General features: G+C 54.0%; 2 protein-coding genes across 5 annotated transcripts in view; both read left to right on the plus strand.

Annotated features, from left to right (window-relative positions):
* VAX2 (ventral anterior homeobox 2) overlaps positions 1 to 10,538 on the plus strand; it is a 28,459-nt gene extending 17,921 nt beyond the window's left edge. For 2 of the 4 annotated variants that reach the window (XM_086889575.1, XM_086889574.1), the window contains one exon: positions 8,044 to 10,538. In XM_086889575.1, the coding sequence (XP_086745701.1) occupies positions 8,044 to 8,529 (486 nt within the window). In that variant the 3' untranslated portion in view covers positions 8,530 to 10,538. The remainder of the gene's footprint in view (positions 1 to 8,043) is intronic. The other 2 variants (XR_015286923.1, XM_086889576.1) reach the window with 2 other exon arrangements.
* Positions 10,539 to 12,964: 2,426 nt separating this feature from the next.
* Positions 12,965 to 23,566, plus strand: part of ATP6V1B1 (ATPase H+ transporting V1 subunit B1) — a 31,095-nt gene continuing 20,493 nt past the window's right edge. Inside the window, exon 1 of the mRNA XM_086889577.1 lies at positions 12,965 to 13,088. Within this exon, the coding sequence (XP_086745703.1) occupies positions 12,989 to 13,088 (100 nt within the window). The 5' untranslated portion in view covers positions 12,965 to 12,988. The remainder of the gene's footprint in view (positions 13,089 to 23,566) is intronic.

Raw genomic sequence — 23,566 nt, forward strand, 5'->3', positions numbered from 1 at the left:
GATGGATGATGGATGGATGATGGATGGATGATGGATGGATGGATGATGGATGATGGATGGATGGATGGATGGATGGATGGATGGATGGATGGATGGGAAGTTACCAGGTGAAAAACCTGCACAAATCCCAGGATCTCTGAGATCCATGGAATGACGAACTCCCACCCTTTGCTTTCCCAGATAAGGGGTTTCCATCGGGATTCCCTTCTTGGGAATAATTCCTTGGAAGTGCTTGGGGAAGAGCAGGGATGGGAGCAGCAGCTCCACATCTCCAGAGAAGGAATCCCGGGATACGACGCTCTCCGAGGTCATGGCACGGGATTCCAGAGATCCAACCCCTCGTGGGCTCCATCCCGGTGCCAACAGCCATGGAAAACTGGGATGGAGCCAACATCGTGGGCTCTGGATGATTCCTTCAGCTCTGGATAATGCAGTGTTCCCATTTTTATTCCCATTCTTATTCCCATTTTTATTCCTGTTTTTATTCCCCTGTTTATTCCCATTTTTATTCCCATTTTTATTGCCATGTTTATTCCTATTCTTATTCCCATTTTTATTCCTGTTTTTATTCCCATTTTTATTCCCATTTTGATTCCCATTTTTATTGCCATGTTTATTCCCATGTTTATTACCATTTTTATTCCCATGTTTATTCCCATTTTGATTCCCATGTTTATTCCCATTTTTATTCCTGTTTTTATTCCCATTTTTATTCCCATTTTGATTCCCATGTTTATTCCCATGTTTATTCCCATTTTTGTTCCCATTTTGATTCCCATTTTGATTCCCATGTTTATTCCCATGTTTATTCCCATTTTTATTCCCATTTTTATTCCCATGTTTATTCCCATTTTGATTCCCATTTTGATTCCCATGTTTATTCCCATGTTTATTCCCATTTTTATTCCCATTTTGATTCCCATTTTGATTCCCATTTTGATTCCCATTTTGATTCCCATGTTTATTTCCATTTTGATTCCCATTTTTATTCCCATTTTGATTCCCATGTTTATTCCCATGTTTATTCCCATGTTTATTCCCATTTTGATTCCCATGTTTATTCCCATGTTTATTCCCATTTTTATTCCCATTTTTATTCCCATTTTGATTCCCATGTTTATTCCCATTTTGATTCCCATGTTTATTCCCATGTTTATTCCCATTTTGATTCCCATTTTTATTCCCATTTTGATTCCCATGTTTATTCCCATTTTGATTCCCATTTTGATTCCCATGTTTATTCCCATTTTTATTCCCATGTTTATTCCCTTTTTTATTCCCATGTTTATTCCCATGTTTATTCCCATTTTGATTCCCATGTTTATTCCCATGTTTATTCCCATTTTGATTCCCACGTTTATTCCCGTTTTCACTCCCGCCCTGCTCCCCAGGCCCTGCTGGGATCAGGGAATCGGGATGATGGATGACCCCATCCCAAGGCTCGGGAAGCGCATCCGTCCCCTCGGATGGCGGCTGGATCGGAACTCCCCGGAGCGCGGGCTGCGGCGTTCCGAGCGCGGTGACATTTGGGATGACATTCCGAGTGCCTTCCCGGAGTCAAAGGGATGAATCCTTCGGGAAAGGATCCGCGGGAGGGGGAGAAATCCAGGGGGATCGCGGGGATTCATGGAATAGGGAGTGGGATGTGAAAATAAAATAAATATAAATATAAATATAAATATAAATATAAATATAAATATAAATATAAATATAAATATAAATATAAATATAAATATATAAAAATAAAATGTAAAATGCTGTAAAATAAAATGTAAAATTAAATTAAGCGAAGTTTTAAAAAAATAAAAATTAAAAATATGGAATATTATAAAATTAAATATGAAATAAAAATATGAAATATAACATGTTAAATATAAAATATTAAATGTCGACTATTAACTATAAACTAGAATCTAGAAACCGTAAAATGAAAATATAAAATATAAAATATTTAAAATATAAAATATAAAATATTTAGAATATAGAATATAATATATAGACTATAGAATATACAATAAAAAATATAAAATATAAAATATGAAGTGTTGACTATTAACTAGAATCTAGAAACTGTAAAATGAAAATATAAAATATAAAATATATAAAATGTAAAATGTAAAATATAAAATATAAAATATAATATATAAAATTAAAATATAAAATATAACATAGAAAATAGAAAAAAGAAAATGTAAAATGTAAAATGTAAAATATAAAGAATTTTATAAATATTTTGTAAAAAATATAAAATTGTATCAGGGAAAAGGAATGGAATGGAATAAAAGATGGAAAAATAAAATAGAATCATAAAAAAGAGTAGGAGAGAACAAAATAAAATAAAGCAGAAGAGAATACTAAAAATGAAATAGAAGAAAATGGAATCATACAATTAAATTAATTTAAATTAAATTTTAAAAATTCAATTTTTAAAAAAACATAAAAAAATATAAAATAAAATAAAATAAAATAAAATAAAATAAAATAAAATAAAATAAAATAAAATAAAATAAAATAAAATAAAATAAAATAAAATAAAATAACATGTTGGAAACCCATCAATATCAATATCACAATATATAAATAGATAATCTAAAAATATATAATTCAAAACCTAAAAAATATACATTATAATTATAAAATATTATATTTTTTATAATTTTATATTAACAATAGCTATTACCATAGGTAGAAATTAATATAAAATATCTGAACGATAGAATATTTAATATATGATGGAAAACAAAAACATAAAGATGCAATTAAATTTAATCTAGAAAACATAAAGATGCAATTAAATATAAAATAATAACAATATATTTAGATACTATAAATAATGTATATATATATATATAATTTTATTTATATTTAATTTCCCATTATTTAACATTTTACACGATTTTGTAGCTCCCCACAGACCCTTCCCCAGCCCTTTGAGGTCTCTGTGCCGTGATACCTTTTTCCCCATGTTCCCATTTTCTTGGGAATGCTGGGAATGTTCCCCTGGAGAAGGGAGAAATCCAGGGAATCCTCAGAGTCCCTAAAGGAGCTCCAGGACAGCCGGAATTTGGGAAAGGGCTGCAGGGACAGGAGCCAGGGAATGGCTTCCAGTGGGAAAGGGGAGATTGGGCTGGGATCTTGGCAAGGAATTCCTGCCTGGGCTGCAATTCCCAGATTTCCTGTGGATCCCTGGATCCCTGGGAATGCCCAGGGCCGGGTTGGACATCGGGATTGGATCCACCTGGGATCCTGGGAGCTGTCCCTGCCCATGGAATGGGGTGGGATTTAAGGTCCCTCCCATCCCCAACCATTCCGGAATTCTGGGATTTACGAATCCCCGCTCTCCTCACGCCTCAGCCTCGGCGCTGCCTCTCCCAGAATTTTTCTGAGCCGGTTCCTCCACGCGGCTCCGTCCTCCCCGTCCCCCGAGTGTCCCCTGCTCGTGTCACCTCCCGTGCCCCTTCCCGGGGCGCTTCCAGAGGCGCTTCCCTGCATCCAGGTGCGACCCCACCGGAACGTCACACGTGGGGTTCGGGATTTAGAGCCACCAGCAGCCCGGGGAGATTCCCAGAATTCCAACCCCTCATTCCCGTTCCCTCCCAGCTGGATGGCCCTGCTGTCCCCAGAGCAAAAAAAATTGGGAATCGGTTTTCCTTGGAAAAGGATGGCCTTGGGTCTCACTCTCCTTCCTGCCACGGATGAACACGATATTCCAGAGGGCTGGAGTGGTGCCCGCTGGGAATATTCTCTGCCTTTCCTCTGGGAAAAATTGGGAATGGCATCCCCGCCACGCCACCAGGCCCAGGGATGTGGATGGGGAGCGAATCCTCTTTTTTTAGGGAAGGAAAATCCCCGCCAAAGCCCATTCGGGAAAGTTTCCGGTGGGATTCGTGGAAGATTCCGGAGTGGGAGGAGCAGGAGTGGAGGGGGGATGGAGCGGGATGAGGCCGGAGGGGAATTTCTGATGGATCTGTCAAGGCTCGATCGGATCCAGGCGGGAAGTTGAGGATAACGGAGGCTGAAAAGGACAGGGAGCCGCTGGCCAGGGACAGGCTGGGGACAAACTCCAGCCACAGCCACCCCCGCCATGTCACCGGGGCCACCCCGTGGGATTCAGGGGACGCTTTTGGGGTCTGGGCACGGAGAGGAGCTGGAGAGGGGAATCCGGGATGGGGGAACTTCCCGGGAACGGCTCCTCTTCGCCTCTTCACAGCGGCGCCGTTCCGCAGCGGAATTCCGCGTTGGGATCGTGGTGGAGACATGGAATGGTTTGGGTGGGAAAGGACCTTAAATCCCATCCCATTCCGGCTGTGACACCTCCCACCATCCCAGGCGGCTCCAAGTTCCATCCAGCCTGGCCTCGGACACTTCCAGGGATCCAGGGATCTGGGAAAGCTCAGTGAGGTCAGCAAGGATCGTCTGGAATCCCGTGGGAGCGGGAGCACGGAGTGAGCAGGACACAGGGAATGGCTTCCCACTGGGAAAAGGGAGGTTTGGATGGGAGTTTGGGAAGGAATTCGATTTTGGAGCAGCCCCCAGTTTGGGGCTCAGGGATGGCGCTGGAGATCCTGAACCTGATCCCTGGGCTCGTCCCATCCTCAAGGACTGAGGGATTTTCCGGAATTCCTGCTCCTCCTGAATTGCTGGATGGGGAATATTTGAAGCGGAGAGCGCTGGGAATGTCCATCCTGTAGGGATTCACACCGGATCTTCGTTAAGGTGTCGCTAATTAGATGGGGTTTGGGGCTGCCTGGGTCCTCTTTGGGGTCTGAATTTCCCTGGATTTGGCTGCTCCAGGAGATGGGACAATTCTGTGTCCGGTCACCGTGTCTGTGGACATGGGACTGCACCCAAAACTATCCCAGTGGTCAGTGCAGAGTGACCAGTGGGGTCAGTGATGGGACATCAGCCCTGGGGACATGGGACTGTCCCCAAAACCATCCCAGTGGTCAGCACGGAGTGACCAATAGGGTCAGTGACATGGGGACATCAGCCCTGGGGACATGGGACTGTCCCCAAAACCATCCCAGTGGTCAGCATGGAGTGACCAGTGGGGTCACTGGGTTGGGGACACAGCCCTGGGGCCATGGGACTGTCCCCAAAGCCATCCCAGTGGTCAGCACAGAGTGACCAATGGGGTCAGTGACATGAGGACATCAGCCCTGGGGTCAGTGACATGGGGACATCAGCCCTGGGGACCCGGTTCTATCCCCAAAACCATCTCAGTGGTCAGCATGGAGTGACCAGTGGGGTCGGTGACATGGGGTCATCAGCCCTGGGGACCAGGTTCTATCCCCAAAACCATCCCAGTGGTCAGTGCAGAGTGACCAGTGGGGTCAGTGGGATGGTGACACTACCCTGGGGTTGATGGCATGGTGACACAACTCTGGAGTCACTGGGATGGTGACAACTCTAGGGTTGGTGACATGGTGACCCAGCCCTGGGGTTGGTGACATGGTGACACAACCCTGGGGTTGGTGACATGGTGACCCAGCCCTGGGGTTGGTGACATGGTGACAACTCTGGGGTCGGTGACATGGTGACCCAGCCCTGGGGTTGGTGACATGGTGACACAACCCTGGGGTCGGTGACATGGTGACCCAGCCCTGGGGTCGGTGACATGGTGACCCAGCCCTGGGGACCCGGCCGTGCCTGGTGCCAGTGAGTGCCTCGATGTCCCCGCGCGGGTCGTGCGCGTCCCCGAGGGGAGGCGCGGGCTGGCAGTGCCCGGCGGTGGCGGGAGGCGATGTCCCCTCGGTGTCCCCGCGGTGTTCCCCCGGTCCCCAAGGAGCCGCCGGTGCCTCCGGGAGGAGCCCGGGAGCTCCCGGCTCGCTCTAACCCGAGTGTCTTCCCATCCGTGTCCTTCCCTCACCTCCGTGTCCGTCTGTCCGTCCCTCCCGCCTCTCTCTGTCTCTCTCTCTGCCTCTCCTGCCCCTCTGCTCTGCCAGGGAGGGAGGGAAGGAGGGAGGGAACTCCCGAGCGGGAGTTTAGGGGGGTCGGGAGCCGCGGGCGGGGGGCCCTGGGCTGGGCAGGGGCAGTTTTGGGGTGCGGGGATCCCGCGGGGCTCAGCCCGGCTTCCCTCCTGACCTCGGCCAGGGGTCCCCAGCTGGGTCTGGAGCCAGGAATTCAGGGCCACCAGAAGCCACCCCGTGCCCTCACGTGTCACCCTGTGCCCCGGCCAGGGAAGGGGTCACAGCCGGGGACACCAGTTTGGGGTTGAGGAGAATCCAGCCTGTCCCGTAGCTCAGCATTCCCGGGAAAAACAGCGCAGGGAGAGCCGAGCACGGCACGAGCTCTGGGCTCCTTCCCGACCCCAAAGTCCCATTCCTGGGGTCCCATCCCAGGGACAGGAGCCTGGGGTCCCCAGAATTCCATTCCTGGGGTCCCATCCCGGGGACAGGAGCCTGGGGTGCCCGGAATTCCATCCCTGGGGTCCCATCCCGGGGACAGGAGCCTGGGGTGCCCGGAATCCCATCCCTGGGGTCCCATTCCTGGGGTCCCATCCCAGGGACAGGAGCCTGGGGTGCCCGGAGTTCCATCCCTGGGGTCCCATCTCTGGGTTCCTGTCCTGAATCCCATCCCTGGGGTGCCCATTCCTGGTGTCCTGGGATTCCCATTCCTGGGCTCCCATCCACGGGTTCCCATCCATGGGCTCCTGTTCTGAATCCCATCCATGGGGATCCATCCCCCACTCCCACCCCAGGGACAGGAGCCTGGGATCCCCATTCCTGAGATTCCATCCATGGGCTTCTGTCCTGAATCCCATTCCTGGGCTCCCATCCCAGGGACAGGAGCCTGGGATCCCCATCCCCTGGGATCCCCATTCCCGGGCTCCCATCCGTGGGTTCCCATCCCTGGGTTCCTGTCCCAAATCCCATCTTTGTGCTTTCATTCCTGGGGTCCCATCCCAGGGGTCCCATCCCAAGGACAGGAGCCTGGGATCCCCATTCCTGGGATTCCATCCATGGGGAGCCATCCCCAGGTTCCCATCCCTGGATTCCTGTCCCTGTTCCTGAATCCCATTCCTGGGCTCCCATTCCAGGGACAGGAGCCTGGGATCCCCATCCCCTGGGATCCCCATTCCCGGGCTCCCATCCGTGGGTTCTCATCCCTGGGTTCCTGTCCCGAGTCCCATTCCTGGACTCCTTTTCCAAGTTCCATCCTTGTGCTCCCATTCCCATGGTCCCATCCCAGGGACAGGAGCTTGGGATCCCATTCCTGGGGTGCCATCCATGGATTCCTGTCCTGAATCCCACTCCCAGGGTCCCATCCCAGGGACAGGAGCTTGGGATCCCATTCCTGGGGTGCCATCCATGGGTTCCCATCTATGGGCTCCTGTCCTGAATCCCATTCCTGGGGTCCCGTCCCAGGGACAGGAGCTTGGGATCCCCATCCCTGGGCTCCCATCCCTGGGCTCCTGTCCTGAATCCCATTCCTGGCGTCCCATTCCCGGGGTCCCATCCCAAGGACAGGAGCCTGGCATCCTCATTCCTGGGCTCCTGTCCTGAATCCCATTCCCGGGATCCCATTCCAGGGACAGGAGCCTGGGATCCCCATTCCTGGGTTCCCATCCCTGGGCTCCTGTCCCAAGTCCCATACATGGGGATCCATCCCCAGGCTCCCATCCCAAGGAGGGGAGCCTGGAATCCCATCCCTGGGCTCCCATTCCTGGGCTCCTGTCCTGAATCCCATTCCCGGGATCCCATTCCGGGGACGGGAGTTCGGCATCCCCATCCCCGGGCTCCCATCCCCAGGTTCCCATCCCTGGGTTCCCATCCCCGGGCTCCCGTCCCTGGGCTCCTTTTCCAAGTCCCACCCTTTTTCTCTCATTCCCGGGCTCCCACCCTGCCGTCCCGGCAGGAATTCTCCCGTTTTCCCTGGAAGCGGCGGAGGGCGGATCTCGCTTGCCCGTTTATTTTAATACATCTCTCTCGTATCTCTCGCTCTCTCCTGGCTCTCGCCTCTCTCTCCCCGGCCCCTCCGCGCTCTCTTTCCGTCCGTGCCTTCCTTTCCCTCCCCTCCCGGTCCTCCCCCACCCCTCCCCAGGTCAAGGTGTGGTTCCAGAACCGCCGCACGAAGCAGAAGAAGGACCAGAGCAGAGACTCTGAAAAACGCTCCTCCGGCACCTCCGAGTCCTTCGCCACCTGCAACATCCTGCGGCTGCTGGAGCAAGGCCGCCTGCTGTCCGTGCCGGCCCCTCCGAGCCTGCTGTCCCCCGGTTCCAGCCCCGCGGGGAGCGGCAGCGGCCTGGCCACGCCGGGCCCCGCGTCCCCGGGGCTGGCGGGCGGCAGCAGCCCCCCGGTACCGCCGGCTTTCAGCCTGCACCTCCCTTCTCTCGCCTCTTCCTCCTCATCCTCATCGTCCTCGTCGTCGCCGCGGCTGCCGGGGAGGCCGCTGAGTTTTGGGGGGCCGCTGCTGGGCAGCCCGCACGATCTGCCCGGTGCCTACGGAGCGGGAGCGTCCGCGTTCGAGCCTTACACGCGGCTGGAGAGGAAGGACAATTCTATAGCCAGCAAGAAGCCGAGCTCTTAAAAACCACCCCCGAAACAAAAAAAAACCCATCCGACCCCACCCCAAAGTGTCAAAAAACCGTCACCTCACTCCCCTCCCGTCCCAATCCTGAGCTGTCCCAGCCCGGAATTCCCGGAATTCCCGGAATTCCCGGAATTCCATGCCGTGGGAACGGCGGCTCCCCGGTGCTGGAGCCTCGGGTGTCCCCCAGGGGTGGCTCGGGGGCGGGTTTTGTGTCACCAAATCCCCGCTCCGGGGGGCAGGAGCAGCCTGGGGGGGGGAGGGGGGTGTCCCCTTCCCTGGGGGACAAAAGGGACAGCGCGAGATTCTGTCCCCGCCGTGGCCTCGGAGAAGCGCCGTGCCTCAGTTTCCCCGCCCGCGCCGTGTCCTGGCTGAGGTCCTGGCTGGGGGAGGGGGAGGGGGGGGGGGGGGGGTTTGTCCTCCGAGGGTGGCTCCGGTGGCCTGGGTGATGTCCCCAACCCCGCCGGTTGTCCCCGCGATGGGGACAAGCCACCCCTGGGACACCCCCAGGCTCCTGCAGACCCCAAAAACCTCCCCGCGCTCCCTTTTGGGGCCGCCCCACCCTGACAAACCCCCCAGGGACCCCCCCGAGGTGTCCCAACCCCGCCAGGGGACAGCAGGGACAGTGGCACCTCAAACCCGCTCTGGGGTGGCACCGCGGTGGCGCCACCCTGGCACCGCCACACCCCCAGTGTCACCCTGTCACAGCCAGGTCCCTTCCCAGAGCTGCTGTGTCACCCCCCAGGGTGACAGTGGCTTCCCGCGGGGTTGGGGACAGCAGGGACTTTGCAGGACGTGGCCCTTGGGGAGAGTGGCAGCACCCTGAGGTGGCACCACCTTGTCCAGGACAACTTGGGGTGTCACCACCTTGTCCAGGTGTCCTGGGGTGGCATCACTTTGTCATCCTGTGATGGCACTGTCACCCCGGGGTGTCACCACCTTGTCCAGGTGTCCTGGGGTGGCATCACTTTGTCATCCTGTGATGGCACTGTCACCCCGGGGTGTCACCACCTTGTCCAGGACACTCTGTGGTGGCATCACCAGGTACCCAACGGTGTCACCACCTTGTCCAGGACACCTCAGGGTGTCACCACCTTGTCCAGGACACCCTGCAGTGCCACCACCTTGTCATCCTGCGATGGCATTGTCACCCCGGGGTTTCACCACCTTGTCCAGGACACTCTGTGGTGGCATCACCAGGTACCCCACGATGTCACCACCTTGTCCAGGACTTCGTGGGGCGTCACCACCTTTCCAGTGCATGCAGAGGTGGCACCACCTTGCCCGGGTGTCCTGGGGTGTCACCACTTTGAGGTGACACCACCTTGGGGTGTCACCACCTTGTCCAGGACACCCTGAGGTGTCACCACCTTGCCAGGACATGCAGAGGTGGCAGCACTTCAAGTGTCCTGGGGTGTCACCACCTTGTCCAAGACACTCTGTGGTGGCATCACCAGGTACCCCACGGTGTCACCACCTTGTCCAGGACATTCTAGGGTGTCACCACCTTGTCCAAGTGTCCTGGGGTGTCACCACATGCAGAGGTGGCACCACTTTGGGTGTCCTGTGGTGTCACCACCTTGTCCAGGACACTTTGGGGTGTCACCACCTGGTCCAGGACAACCTGTGGTGGCATCACCAGGTACCCCACGGTGTCACCACCTTTTCCAGGTGTCCTGAGGTGCCACCACCTTGCCAGGACATGCAGAGGTGGCACCACTTCAAGTGTCCTGAGGTGTCACCACCTTGTCCAGGTGTCCTGAGGTGTCACCACCTTGTCCAGGACAACCTGTGGTGGCATCACCAGGTACCCCACGGTGTCACCACCTTGGCCAGGTGTCCTGAGGTGCCACCACCTTTCCAGGACATGCAGAGGTGGCACCACTTCAAGTGTCCTGAGGTGCCACCACCTTGTCCAGGACACCCTGTGGTGCCACCCCGAAGTGCCACCCTCCCCTCCCCCCCGCGCTGTCCCCCTCCTCCCGCGGGGACACGGCTGTGACAGGAGCGGGGGGGACACCCCCAGCCCCCTCCCCCACCCCCAGCCCCTCCCCCGGGGGCTCCCCCCACACCCCCAAACCCCCCGCTGCTGTCGATTAATTAATTAATGAATAATGATCATTAACACCGAGCATCCCCCCCCCCACCCCCGGGCTGCCGCTCCCTGACGGGGACACATCCCCCGGGGAGCCGCCAATTCCCAGGATTTTGCAGGGAAATATTTAAAATAAATGATTTTATGATAAGTTTTCCGTCATTTTTAAATTTTTGGGTTTTTTTTTTTTTATTCCCCCTCCCACCGATTTTTCGGGAATTTTTATTTATTGCTCTGCTCCCTTTGGAGCGTTTTAGCTCGGGCGGGGAAACTGAGGCAGGGAAAGGGACAGGTGACAATCCCGCTTGTCCCCCCCAGCCCCGGCGCAAACCTGGAATTCTCCTGGAATTGCTCCAGCGATATTTGGGATTTTTCCAGAGCCCTCATCCCTTCATTTATGTCGATCCCTCCTCTCCCATCCCGATCCGGGTGGAGCCTCTGGAATTCCCAACCTCACCCCGGGCCTCGCTTGGATTTTGTTTTTCCCTCTTCCCCATTCCAGAGGGGATTTTCCAACCTGGAATTCCCAAAATTTCCTGGGCTCGGCAGGAGGAACCCTCTGGACCTTCCCCAAACCCCTCAACCTCCGCGCCCGGATGGGATTTGGGGACATTTCGGGACAAACAAAGGTTTGGGATTTGGGAATTTGGGATGCGGGAATATCCTTTGGGATTTTCCCGAGGGATCTGTGGGAATTCCCTGGTTTTTTGGGGATTTTTTTTACTCATTGCACCCCAAAAGCCGCTCCCGCAAAAATCCCAAATGTCATCCGGAGCTTTCCCGAAGTTCCTTTCTCCCCGAGCGGGGGGTGGGGACAGTTTGGGGACATCCCCAGTTTGTCCCACCCGGTGCCGGGGGCTCCTCCAGTCTGGGATTCCCGATGGGAAAATCTGGATGGGACAATTTTAAGGGAAAATGCGGGGTTTTTATGGTTTTTAATGTTAATAAAAGTCACTTCCTGCCTCCTCCCGCCTCCTCCGTGGCCTCGATCCCGGCTCCGGGTGGCAGCGGCCCCGTGGGTGACACCGCGGGGACATCGCCAGGGCCACCCCTGCCCGCTCTGCTCTGTCCTCAGAGCCCCCGATGGGGGAACCTCTCATTGATCCCTGTCCCCAAACCTGTCCCTGTCCCTGTCCCCAAACCTGTCCCTGTCCCTGTCCCCAAACCTGTTCCTGTCCCCAAACCTGTCCCTGTCCCTGTCCCCAAACCTGTCCCTGTCACTGTCCCCAAACCTGTCCCTGTCCCCAAACCTGTCCCTGTCCCCAAACCTGTCCCTGTCCCTGTCCCCAAACCTGTCCCTGTCCCCAAACCTGTCCCTGTCCCTGTCCCCAAAACTTTCCCTGTCCCTGTCCCCAAACCTGTCCCTGTCCCCAAACCTGTCCCTGTCCCTGTCCCCAAACCTGTCCCTGTCCCTGTCCCCAAACCTGTCCCCAAACCTGTTCCTGTCCCCAAACGTGTCCCTGTCCCCAGACCTGTCCCCAAACCTGTCCCTGTCCCTGTCCCTGTCCCTGTCCCCAAACCTGTTCCTGTCCCTGTCCCCAAACCTGTCCCTGTCCCTGTCCCCAAACCTGTCCCTGTCACTGTCCCCAAACCTTTCCCTGTCCCCAGACCTGTCCCTGTCCCCAAAACTTTCCCTGTCCCTGTCCCCAAACCTGTCCCCAAACCTGTCCCTGTCCCCAAACCTGTCCCCAAACCTGTCCTTGTCCCCAAACCTGTCCCTGTCCCTGTTCCCAAACCTGTCCCCAAACCTGTCCCTGTCCCTAGACCTATCCCTGTCCCAAAATCTGTGTCCAAACCTGTCCCCAAACCTGTCCCTGTCCCTATCCCCAAAACTGTCCCTGTCCTTGTCCCTGTCCCTGTCCCTAGACCTGTCCCTGTCCCCAAACCTGTCCCTGTCCCCAGACCTGTCCCTGTCCCATTCCCTGCCCCCATCCCGGCTCCGGCCACTCCCTCCGGCTGTTTACAGACAACACGGGGCCACCTGTGTCACCTGTGTCACCTGTGTCACCTGTGTCACCTGTGTCACCTGTGTCACCTGTGTCGCCAGTGCCAGCTGTGTCGCCAGTGCCACCTGTATCACCGGTGTCGCTTTTGCTGCCGGTGTCGCCGGTGTCACTTTGCTGCGGGTGTCGCTGGTGTCACCTGTGTCTCCGGTGTCACCTGTGTCGCTGGTGTCGCCTTTCCTGCCGGTGTCACCTGTGTTGCCGGTGTCGCTGGTGTCACTTTGCTGCGGGTGTCGCCGGTGTCGCGGGCGGGGCGGGACCGGCGGGGGCCGGGCCGGGGCTACAAAACCCGGGGTGCGACCGTGACGGGGACAGGGACGGGGACGGGGACAGGGACGGGGACAGGGACAGGGACAGGACCATGGCCGCCACCAAGGTGACAACAGCGGCGACAGAGCTGGCGGCAGCGCGCGAGCACGGGCTGGCCGTGACCCGAGACTTCCACAGCAACCCGCGGCTGAGTGAGTGGGGACACCGAGGGGACACCGAGGGGACACCGAGGGGACACTGAGGGGACACCGAGGGGACACCGAGGGGACACTGAGGGGACACCGAGGGGACACCGAGGGGACACTGAGGGGACACCGAGGGGACACCGAGGGGACACTGAGGGGACACCGAGGGGACACTGAGGGGACACCGAGGCTCCGGGGAAGGGGGGACACATCCCTCTGTCCCCGAGCAGAGCGGTGGTGGTGGCAGGGACCAGGGGGTGACACCGAACAGGAGCCCGTGGGTGGCAGTGGAGCAGGAGGGGACAGAGCGGTGACACTGGGACAAGCAGGGGTGACAGGGACAGAGGGGTGGCACTGGGGCAGGAAGGGACAAAGGGGTGACACTGCGACAGGCAGGGGTGGCAGGGATGGATGGGTGGGTGACATCGGCTCGAGGGGACAGGTGGGTGGCACTGGGACAGGCAGGGGTGGCAGGGACAGAGGGGTGGCAGTGGGACAGGAGGGGACAGAGGGCTGGCAGGGGGACAGGGACAAGGACAGGTGAGTGGCACTGGGACAGGAGGGGACAGAGGGGTGGCACTGGGACAGGCAGGGGTGACAGGGACAGGTGGGTGGCACTGGGACAGGCAGGGGTGACAGGGACACGTGAGTGGCACTGGGACAGGCAGGGTGGCACAGGGGCCACGCGTGTCCCTCGGGGGGACAGGGGGACATTGCGGGGCTGTCCCCTCCTGGACACCGCCCCCACAAGGACCCGGGAAGGTGTCCCCACCCTGCGGTGACACCCCAGAGGTGCCCCGGGTGTCCCTTCCCGCTGTGTCCCCATCCCACGGCGACATCGGGACACCTGGCACCGTGCCACCGCCACAGCGGGGCGGACCCTCCCCCTGTCACCTTGTCCCCAAGCCCCCGCTGTCACCAAGCGCGTCCTTCGCGACCTTCGCTGCCGGGGCCGGCCAGTTTGGAAATCACTTCCTTGCGATGTCACCTCCCTTTGTCCCCAGCCGGGTGGCTCCGGTCCCCAACCGTGTTTGCTGTCAACAGCGGCCACCCGCGGGTGGCTCCTGCCCGGGTCACCTGGCCGAGCGCCAGCCCTTGGCTCGGGTGTCACCCGCCTGTCCCCTCGCCAGCAAAAACAGCCCCCATCTGTCCCCTCCCGTCGCGTTTGTCCCCTCGAGGGACGCGTTTGTCACCTCCCCCCCGCCCGGGTGGGGACAGAGTCCCCGGTGTGTCCCTGTCACCCAGGAGCGCCCCAAAATGTTCCGGGAGGTGACAGCGGAGGTGGCAGGAAGGACACGGCGAGGTGGCACGGCTGGGGGGACCTGGGGGGACATTCGGAGGGGTGGGGACACCCCCTGGATATGGGGGAGGGGCGGAGGGGGGCTGGGGGCGCCGGAGCTCGGGGGGGCGGGGTTACCCCAGTTTGGGGTCCCAGTTTGGGGTTCCAGTTTGGGGCCCCAGTTTGAGTTCCCAGTTTGGGGTCCCAGTTTGGGGTTCCAGTTTGTGGTCACAGTTTCGGTTCCCAGTTTGAGGTCCCAGTTTGAGTTCCCAGTTTGAGTTCCCAGTTTGGGATCCCAGTTTGGGGTCCCAGTTCAGGATCCCAGTTTGAGTTCCCAGTTTGGGGTCCCAGTTTGGGGTCCCAGTTCAGGATCCCAGTTTGGGATCCCGGTTTGAGTTCCCAGTTTGGGGTCCCAGTTTGAATTCCCAGTTTGAGGTCTCAGTTTCAGCTCCCAGTTTGGGTTCCCAGTTTGGGTTCCCAGTTTGGGTTCCAGTTTGGGGTCCCAGTTTGAGTCAAAGTTTGGGGTCCCAGTTTGGGGCACAGCGCTGTCATTGTCCCCAGTACAAACCAGTGCCCAGAGCTGGGAGAACTGGGAAGGTCAAGCAGGGCTGTGGGATGGATGGATGGATGATGGATGGATGATGGATGGATGGATGGATGGATGATGGATGGATGATGGATGGATGGATGATGGATGGATGATGGATGGATGATGGATGGATGGATGGATGATGGATGATGGATGGATGGATGGATGATGGATGGATGGATGATGGATGGATGGATGGATGATGGATGGATGATGGATGGATGGATGGATGGATGATGGATGGATGATGGATGGATGGATGATGGATGATGGATGGATGGATGGATGGATGGATGGATGGATGGATGGATGGATGGATGGATGGATGGATGATGGATGGATGATGGATGGATGATGGATGGATGGATGATGGATGGATGGATGATGGATGGATGATGGATGATGGATGGATGGATGGATGATGGATGGATGATGGATGATGGATGGATGATGGATGGATGGATGGATGATGGATGGATGGATGATGGATGGATGGATGGATGGATGATGGATGGATGATGGATGATGGATGGATGGATGGATGGATGATGGATGGATGATGGATGGATGGATGGATGATGGATGGATGGATGATGGATGGATGATGGATGATGGATGGATGGATGATGGATGATGGATGATGGATGGATGGATGATGGATGGATGATGGATGGATGGATGGATGATGGATGGATGGATGATGGATGGATGGATGGATGGATGGATGATGGATGGATGGATGGATGATGGATGATGGATGATGGATGATGGATGATGGATGATGGATGATGGATGATGGATGGATGGATGGATGATGGATGGATGGATGATGGATGGATGGATGGATGGATGATGGATGGATGGATGATGGATGATGGATGATGGATGGATGATGGATGGATGATGGATGGATGGATGATGGATGATGGATGATGGATGGATGATGGATGGATGATGGATGGATGATCGATGATGGATGGATGATGGATGGATGATGGATGGATGGATGGATGATGGATGGATGGATGGATGGATGGATGGATGGATGGATGATGGATGGATGGATGGATGGATGATGGATGGATGGATGATGGATGGATGATGGATGATGGATGATGGATGGATGGATGGATGGATGGATGGATGGATGATGGATGGATGGATGGATGATGGATGGATGGATGGATGGATGATGGATGGATGGATGATGGATGATGGATGATGGATGGATGATGGATGGATGATGGATGATGGATGATGGATGGATGGATGGATGATGGATGGATGGATGGATGGACAGACACACAGATGGATAACGCACAGACAAACAGACCATGATGCCCACACCCAATTTTCCCCCTCCAAGCCCCTTTGCTGTGACACTGCCACCTCCCACCTGTCCCCCTTTTCCCACCCCTCTCCTGCTCCGGAAGCAATTCCCGGTGGGGTTGGGACCACGGGAATCAGCAGAGGACAACCCAAGACCACCCTGCCCCACATCCCAGTGCCCCACCACCTCCCCCCACCCTTCCCCTCATCCCCAAATCCTTTAGGATCCATCCCCAAATTCCCTCTTCCCTTTTCCTTCCCATCCCAATTTTCCATCAGCAAAATCCACGACGAGAAGATCCCGGAGATTGAAATTCCCGTTTTTTTTCCATTTCTTTTTTATCCTTTTCTTTTCTTTGAGGTTTCTTTTGAGGGTTTTTGAGGATTTTTTGAGGGGATTTTGGGGTTTTTTGGGGTTTTTTGGGGGGATTTTGGGGTTTTGGGCGATTTTGCTTTTGATTTTTGGGTTTTTTTGGGGTTTTTGGGGGGAATTTTGGTTTTTTCTATTTTTTTCTTGATTTATGGTGGTTTTTCGGTTTTGGGGGGATTTTGGGGTTTTTGGGATTTTACTTTTGATTTTTGGGGATTTTGGGTTTTTGGGGGGGAATTTTGGGGTTTTTTTAAATTTTTTTTCTTGATTTTGGGGTTTTTTGGGGTTTTTGGGGGTTTTTTGGGGTTTTTTGGGGTTTTTTGGGGTTTTTTGGGTTTTTTTGGGGATTTGGGTTTTTTTGGGGGGTTTTTTTCGGGGATTTTTGGGTTTTGGGGTTTTTCCCCCTTTTTTATTTTTTTTCTTCTTTATGGGGGGGTTTTGGCTTTTTGGGGTTTTTTTAGGAGGGGTTTTGGGGGGTTTTGGAGATTTTTTTTTGGAGGGTTTGGGGTTTTGGGGGAGATTTGGGTTCTTTTGAGGGGTTTTTGGGTTTTTGGAATTTTGGGGGGGTTGGGGGAGTTTGTTGGGGGTTTTTTTGTTTTTTGGGGGGAAATTTGGGGTTTTTTAGGGGTTTTTGGGGGGATTTTGAGGGAGTTTTTGGGGGTTTTTTGGGGGATTTTTGAGGTTTTTTGGGGGCTTTCTTGAGATGGGTTTTGAGGGTTTTTTTGGAGGCTTTGGGGGTTTTGGGGAGAGGTTTGTGAGGGTTTTGGGAATTATTTGGGGGTTTTGGGGGTTTTTTGGGTTTTTTGGGGGGTTTGTGGGGAGTTTGGGGGGGATTTTTTTTGTTTTTTGGGGGGGAATTTTTGTGTTTTTTGAGGGTTTTTTTGGGGGGTTTTGGGAGGATTTTTTGGGGTTTTTGGGGGGGGTTGTAGCTTTTTGGGGTTTTTTTGGTAGAGTTTTGGGGTTTATTGGGGGATTTTTGGGGTTTTTTGGGGGGATTTTTTGGGGGGGTTTTGGGGGGGTTGGGTTTTTTTGGTGGGATTTTTTTTTGTTTTTTGTGGGGTTTTTTGGGGTTTTGGGGGGACTTTTGGAGTTTCTTTGGGGTTTTGGGATTTTTGGTTTTTTTGGGTGGGGGATTTTTTGGGGCATTTTTGGGGGGTTTAGGGTTTTTTTTTGCGGGGATTTTGGGGGGGTGGAGGTTTTTAGGGGGTTTTGGGGGGTTTGGAAGGATTTTTTGGGGGGTTTTGGGGGGTTTCAGGTGAGGACTTTGGGGTTTTTTGAGGTTTTGGGGGGGATTTTTGGGAGGGTTTTGAGGTTTTTTGGGGAGGAATTTTTGGGGGTTTTTGGGGGTTTTTGGGGGGACTGTAGCTTCTTTGGGGTTTTCTGGGAGGGTTTTGGGGTTTATTGAAGGATTTTTAGGGGGGATTTTTTGGGTTTTTTTGGAGTTCTTTTGGGAGGGGTTGGGGTTGTTTGGGGGGAATTTTTTTGTTTTTTGTGGGTTTTTTGGGGTTTTGAGGGTCGGAAGTGTTTTGGAGATTTTTGAGGTTTTTTGGGAGGATTTTTTGGGTTTTTTGGGGGGTTTTTGGGGGGGTTTCTTGGGGGGGTTTCTTGGGGGGGTGTTGTAGTTTCTTTGGGGTTTTGAGGGTGAATTTTGGGGTTTATTGAAGGATTTTTTTGGGGATTTTTGGGTTTTTTTGGGGCTCTTTTGGGAGGGGTTGGGGTTTTTTGGGGGGAAATTCTTTTATTTTGTTTTTTGAGGTTTTTGGGGGGTTTTGGGGGGACTTTTGGAGTTTCTTTGGGGTTTGGGGATTTTTGGGTTTTTTGGGGGGGATTTTTTGGCGTATTTTTGAGGGGTTTTGGGATTTTTTTGCGGGGATTTTGGGGAGGTTGAGGTTTTTGGGGGGTTTGAGGGGGTTTGGGGGGATTTCGGGTGAGGAGTTTGGGGTTTTTTGAGGTTTTGGGGAGGATTTTTGGGGGGGATTTTTGGGAGGGTTTTGAGGTTTTTTGGGGAGGAATTTTTGGGGTTTTTTGGGGGTTTTTTTTGGGGGGTTGTAGCTTCTTTGGGGTTTTTGGGGAGGGTTTTGGGGTTTATTGAGGGATTTTGGGGGATTTTTGGGGGTTTTTGGGGCTTTTTTGGGAGGGGTTGGGGTTTTTTTGGGGGAAATTCTTTTATTTTGTTTTTTGAGGTTTTTGGGGGGTTTTGGGGGGACTTTTGGAGTTTCTTTGGGGTTTGGGGATTTTTTGGGGGGGATTTTTTGGGGAGGGATTTTTGGAGGATTTTTGAGGGTTTTTCGCGGGAATTTTTGAGGGGTTTTGGGGTTTTTCGGGTTTTTTTTGGAGGGGGGATTTTTTGGGGGGGTTTGGGGGGATTTTCACGGGGGATTTTGGGGGGGTTGAGGTTTTTTTGAGGTTTTTGGGGTTTTTTCGGGTGGGATTTTTTTTTTTTGTTATTTTCCCCTAATTTTCCTCTTTTCTCCTGCCTTCACGCTCGGCTGGGGCCGCCTTTCCCCGGCCTCCCCCCCTCCCCACACCCGTGCAGGTGTGTCTGGGAACCCCAGAGGGGTTTGGGGGTTTTTTTGGGGGGGTTTGGGGGGCCGGAATTGTTTTGGAGATTTTTTGGGGTTTTTTGGGGGGGGATTTTTGGGGGGATTTTTTTGGGTTTTGGGGGGCTTTTTTTCAGAGGGGTTTTGAGGGTTTTTTGGAGGCTTGGGGGGGATTTTGGGGGGAGGTTTGTGAGCGTTTTGGGGATTATTTGTGTTTTTGGTGAGTTTTTGGAAGGGGGATTTTGGGGGGAGTTTTTAGGGGGATTTTTTTGTTTTTTGGGCGGATTTTTTGGGTTTTTTTGGGGGGGTTTTTTGGGGAGGTGTTGTAGTTTCTTTGGGGTTTTGGGGGTGGATTTTGGGGTTTATTGGGGGATTTTGGGTGGTTTTTTGTGGGGTTTTTTCAGCGTTTATTTTGAGGATTTTTTTTATTTATTTATTTTTCATTTTTTGTTATTTTCCCCTAATTTTCCTCTTTTCTCCTGCCTTCACGCTCGGCTGGGGCCGCCTTTCCCCGGCCTCCCCCCCTCCCCACACCCGTGCAGGTGTGTCTGGGAACCCCAGAGGGGTTTGGGGGTTTTTCGGGGGAGCTTTGGGGGGTCGGGAGTGTTTTGGAGATTTTTTGGAGTTTTTTGGGGGGTTTCGGGGGAGGAATTTGGGGTTTTGGGGGGGATTTTGGAGGGGGATTTTTGGGAGGGTTTTGAGGGTTTTTTGAGGTTTTTTGTGGGTTTTGGAGGGGTTTTTTTGAGGGGGATTTTTGGGGGATTTTTTGGGGTTTTTTGGGGGGGTTGGGAGGGGATGGGGCTTTTTAAGGGTTTTTTGTTTGTTTTTTGTTTGTTTTTTGAAGGTTTTTTGGGGTTTTGGGGGGACTTCTGGAGTTTCTTTGGGATTTTGGGATCTTTGGGTTTTTGGGGGGGGATTTTTTGGGGGATTTTTGGGGAATTTTTGCGGGGGTTTTGGGGTTTTTTTGGGGGGGATTTTGTGGGGGTTGAGGTTTTTGGGGGGTTTTGGGGGATTTTTTAGAGGGATTTTTTAGGGGGTTTTGGAGGATTTCGGGCGAGGACTTTGGGGTTTTTTGGGGGTTTGCGGGGGATTTTGGAGGGGGATTTTTGGGAGGGTTTTGAGGTTTTTTGGGGAGGTGTTGTAGTTTCTTTGGGGTTTTGGGGGTGGATTTTGGGGTTTATTGGGGGATTTTGGGTGGTTTTTTGTGGGGTTTTTTTGAGCGTTTATTTTGAGGATTTTTTTTTTTTTTTTATTTTTCATTTTTTTTTATTTTCCCCTAATTTTCCTCTTTTCTCCTGCCTTCACGCTCGGCTGGGGCCGCCTTTCCCCGGCCTCCCCCGCTCCCCACACCCGTGCAGGTGTGTCTGGGAACCCCAGAGGGGTTTGGGGGTTTTTTGGCGGGGTTTGGGGGGTCGGAAGTGTTTTGGAGATTTTGGAGGTTTTTTGGGGGGTTTCGGGCAAGGAATTTGGGTTTTTGGGGGGGATTTTTTGGGGGATTTTTGGGGAGTTTTGGCGGGGATTTTGGGGGGTTTTATGTGGGGATTTTGTGGGGGTTGAGGTTTTTGGGGGGTTTTGGGGGATTTTTTAGAGGGATTTTTTAGGGGGTTTTGGGGGATTTCGGGCGAGGACTTTGGGGTTTTTTGGGGGTTTGCGGGGGATTTTGGAGGGGGATTTTTGGGAGGGTTTTGAGGTTTTTTGGGGAGGTGTTGTAGTTTCTTTGGGGTTTTGGGGGTGGATTTTGGGGTTTATTGGGGGGATTTTGGGTGTTTTTTTGTGGGGTTTTTTTGAGCGTTTATTTTGAGGATTTTTTTTTTATTATTTATTTTTCATTTTTTGTTATTTTCCCCTAATTTCCTCTTTTCTCCTGCCTTCACGCTCGGCTGGGGCCGCCTTTCCCCGGCCTCCCCCCCTCCCCACACCCGTGCAGGTGTGTCTGGGAACCCCAGAGGGGTTTGGGGGTTTTTGGGGGGGTTTGGGGGGCCGGAAGTGTTTTGGAGATTTTTGGAGTTTTTGGGGGGTTTCGGGGGAGGAATTTGGGGTTTTGGGGGGGATTTTGGAGGGGGATTTTTGGGAGGGTTTCAGGGTTTTTTGAGGTTTTTTGGTGGGTTTTTGGAGGGGTTTTTTTGAGGGGGATTTTTGGGGGATTTTTGGGGTTTTTTGGGGGGGTTGGGAGGGGATGGGGCTTTTTAAAGGTTTTTTGTTTGTTTTTTGTTTGTTTTTTGAAGATTTTTTGGGGTTTTGGGGGGACTTCTGGAGTTTCTTTGGGATTTTGGGATCTTTGGGTTTTTGGGGGGGGATTTTTTGGGGGTTTTTGAGGGGTTTTTGGGGTTATTTTGGGGTGGGTTGTAGTTTCTTTGGGGTTTTTTCGGGAGGGATTTTTTTTGTTGTTATTTTCCCCTAAGTTTCCTCTTTTCTCCTGCCTTCACGCTCGGCTGGGGCCGCCTTTCCCCGGCCTCCCCCCCTCCCCACACCCGTGCAGGTGTGTCTGGGAACCCGCTGCCGCCGGGGCCCTAATTAGTGGCATTGAGTGTGAACCCCCCACCGGGCTTTTCACGGCCCCTGCCAGCCCCGGGCCAGCCCCGCCGGCTTGACAGCGCGGCACAAAGTGACACAAAGTGACACAAAGTGACACAAAGTGACACACGGCACAATGGGCAGGTTTGAGGAAGGCTTTGGAGCAGGAGGAGGAGGAGGAAGGGGGGGAAGCGGTCACTTTAGGGATTGTCGGAAAAGTCTCAGGGTGGGGCTGGAGGGGTTTGGAGGAGGAGGAGGAGTTCGTGGGTTTTTGGAGGTTGGGGGATGTGGCAGCTTTGGGGTTGGAATTCAGCTGGAATTCCTTGGGATCCTGAAATCCCGGGCTGGTTTGGGTTGGGAGGGAGGTTAAAGCCCAGCCAGGGACACCTCCCGCTGTCCCAGGTTGCTCCAAGTCCCGTCCCAGCTAAGCCAGGACACTTCCAGGGATGGGGGATTCCAGGGATGGATCCAGCCCCATCCAGAGCCTCGTGCCCGGCACCCTCTGCCCCTCCCTGCCAGCGCTGGGGTCCCCCCTCTGTGCCCTGGGGGACACCGGGGACCCTCCCAGCGCCCCCGGGGGGCTCGGGATGGGCTCTGGAGCTGCTGGCACAGCCCTGCACCCACGGCTTTGCTCCGGGACAGGGGATTTGGGCGTCTGGGGGCTGTTTATCCCTCCTGCTCCCCGGCTCTGCTCCAGGCGCGTCCCCATCCGCTCCCCAGCTCTGCAGGTCGGGGCGGGGGCTGAGCATCGCTCACTGCACACCCGGCACACAGGCTGGCAAAAAACGGGAATGGGAAATTTCCCCGCTGGGAAAGGGGAGACTGGGCAGGGATTTTGGGAAGGAATTCCTGGCTGGGCTGGAATTCCCAGATTTGCCGTGGCTGCCGCTGGATCCCTGGCAGCGCCCAAGGCCGGGTCCGGATGGATTCGGATCCAATCGAGCTGGTGGAACGCGACTCTCCTTAAAGTCCCTTCCCAACCCTCCCGCAAGCCAAAACCCCCTCGGAGGTGGCAGCGAGCTCCGGGCGCACTTTGGAGCCGAGCCCTGCGGGCCGGGGGGCTGGGAGGGGCGGCGGGGGCTGCGGAGGGCAGGGCGGGCGAGCGGGAGCAATTAGCGGCGGGTGGAGCCGCCTCGGGTCCCCTTTTGTCACCGGGGGCCGCGGTCACCCCCGCGCGGCGGGGTCAGCAGCGCTGACGGAGATGGCATCTGACAGCAGCTGTGAATTTGGGGCTGGGGGGTGTGGAAAGGCCACGCTGAAAGGACTTTTCTTCTCCCCCGGCCCCTCTCCCCCGCCCCCAGCCCCGCTCCCGGCCGGCCGCCGCAGCCCACCCAGCCCGCGGCTGCTGCGGCCCGGCTCAGCCGCTTCATTAGCGCGGCTGCGGCTTTGCGCTGCCCCTCTGCGCTCCTCCTCCTCTTCTTCCTCCTCCTCTCCGTGTTCATCTTCTCTTCCTTCTCTTCTTCTCCTTCTCCTCTTCTTATTCTTCTCCTCCTCTTTCTCCTGTTCTTCTTCTTGTTTTTCTTCCCTTCCTGCTCCTTCTCCTCCTCTTCTTTTTCTCTTTCTCCTCCTCCTCTTCCACCTCCTCTCCTTGTTCTTCTCTTCCTTCTCCTCTTTTTCTTCTCCTCCTCCTCCTCTGTTGTTCTTCTTCTCTTCCTTCTCTTCTTCTTCTCCTCCTCTTCCTCCTCTTCTTGTTCTTCTCCTCCTCTTCCTCCTGTTCTTGTTTTTCTTCCCTTCCTCCTCCTCCTCCTCCTCCTCCTCTTCTTTTTCTCTTTCTCCTCCTCCTCTTCCTCCTCCTCTCTTTGTTCTTCTTCACTTCCTTCTCCTCTTCTTCTCCTCCTCCCCCTCCTCTTGTTCTTCTCTTCC

Source organism: Cyanistes caeruleus, chromosome 5 (assembly GCF_971803275.1).
Source record: "Cyanistes caeruleus chromosome 5, bCyaCae1.hap1.1, whole genome shotgun sequence".
In the NCBI taxonomy this organism is placed as follows: Eukaryota; Metazoa; Chordata; class Aves; order Passeriformes; family Paridae; genus Cyanistes; species Cyanistes caeruleus.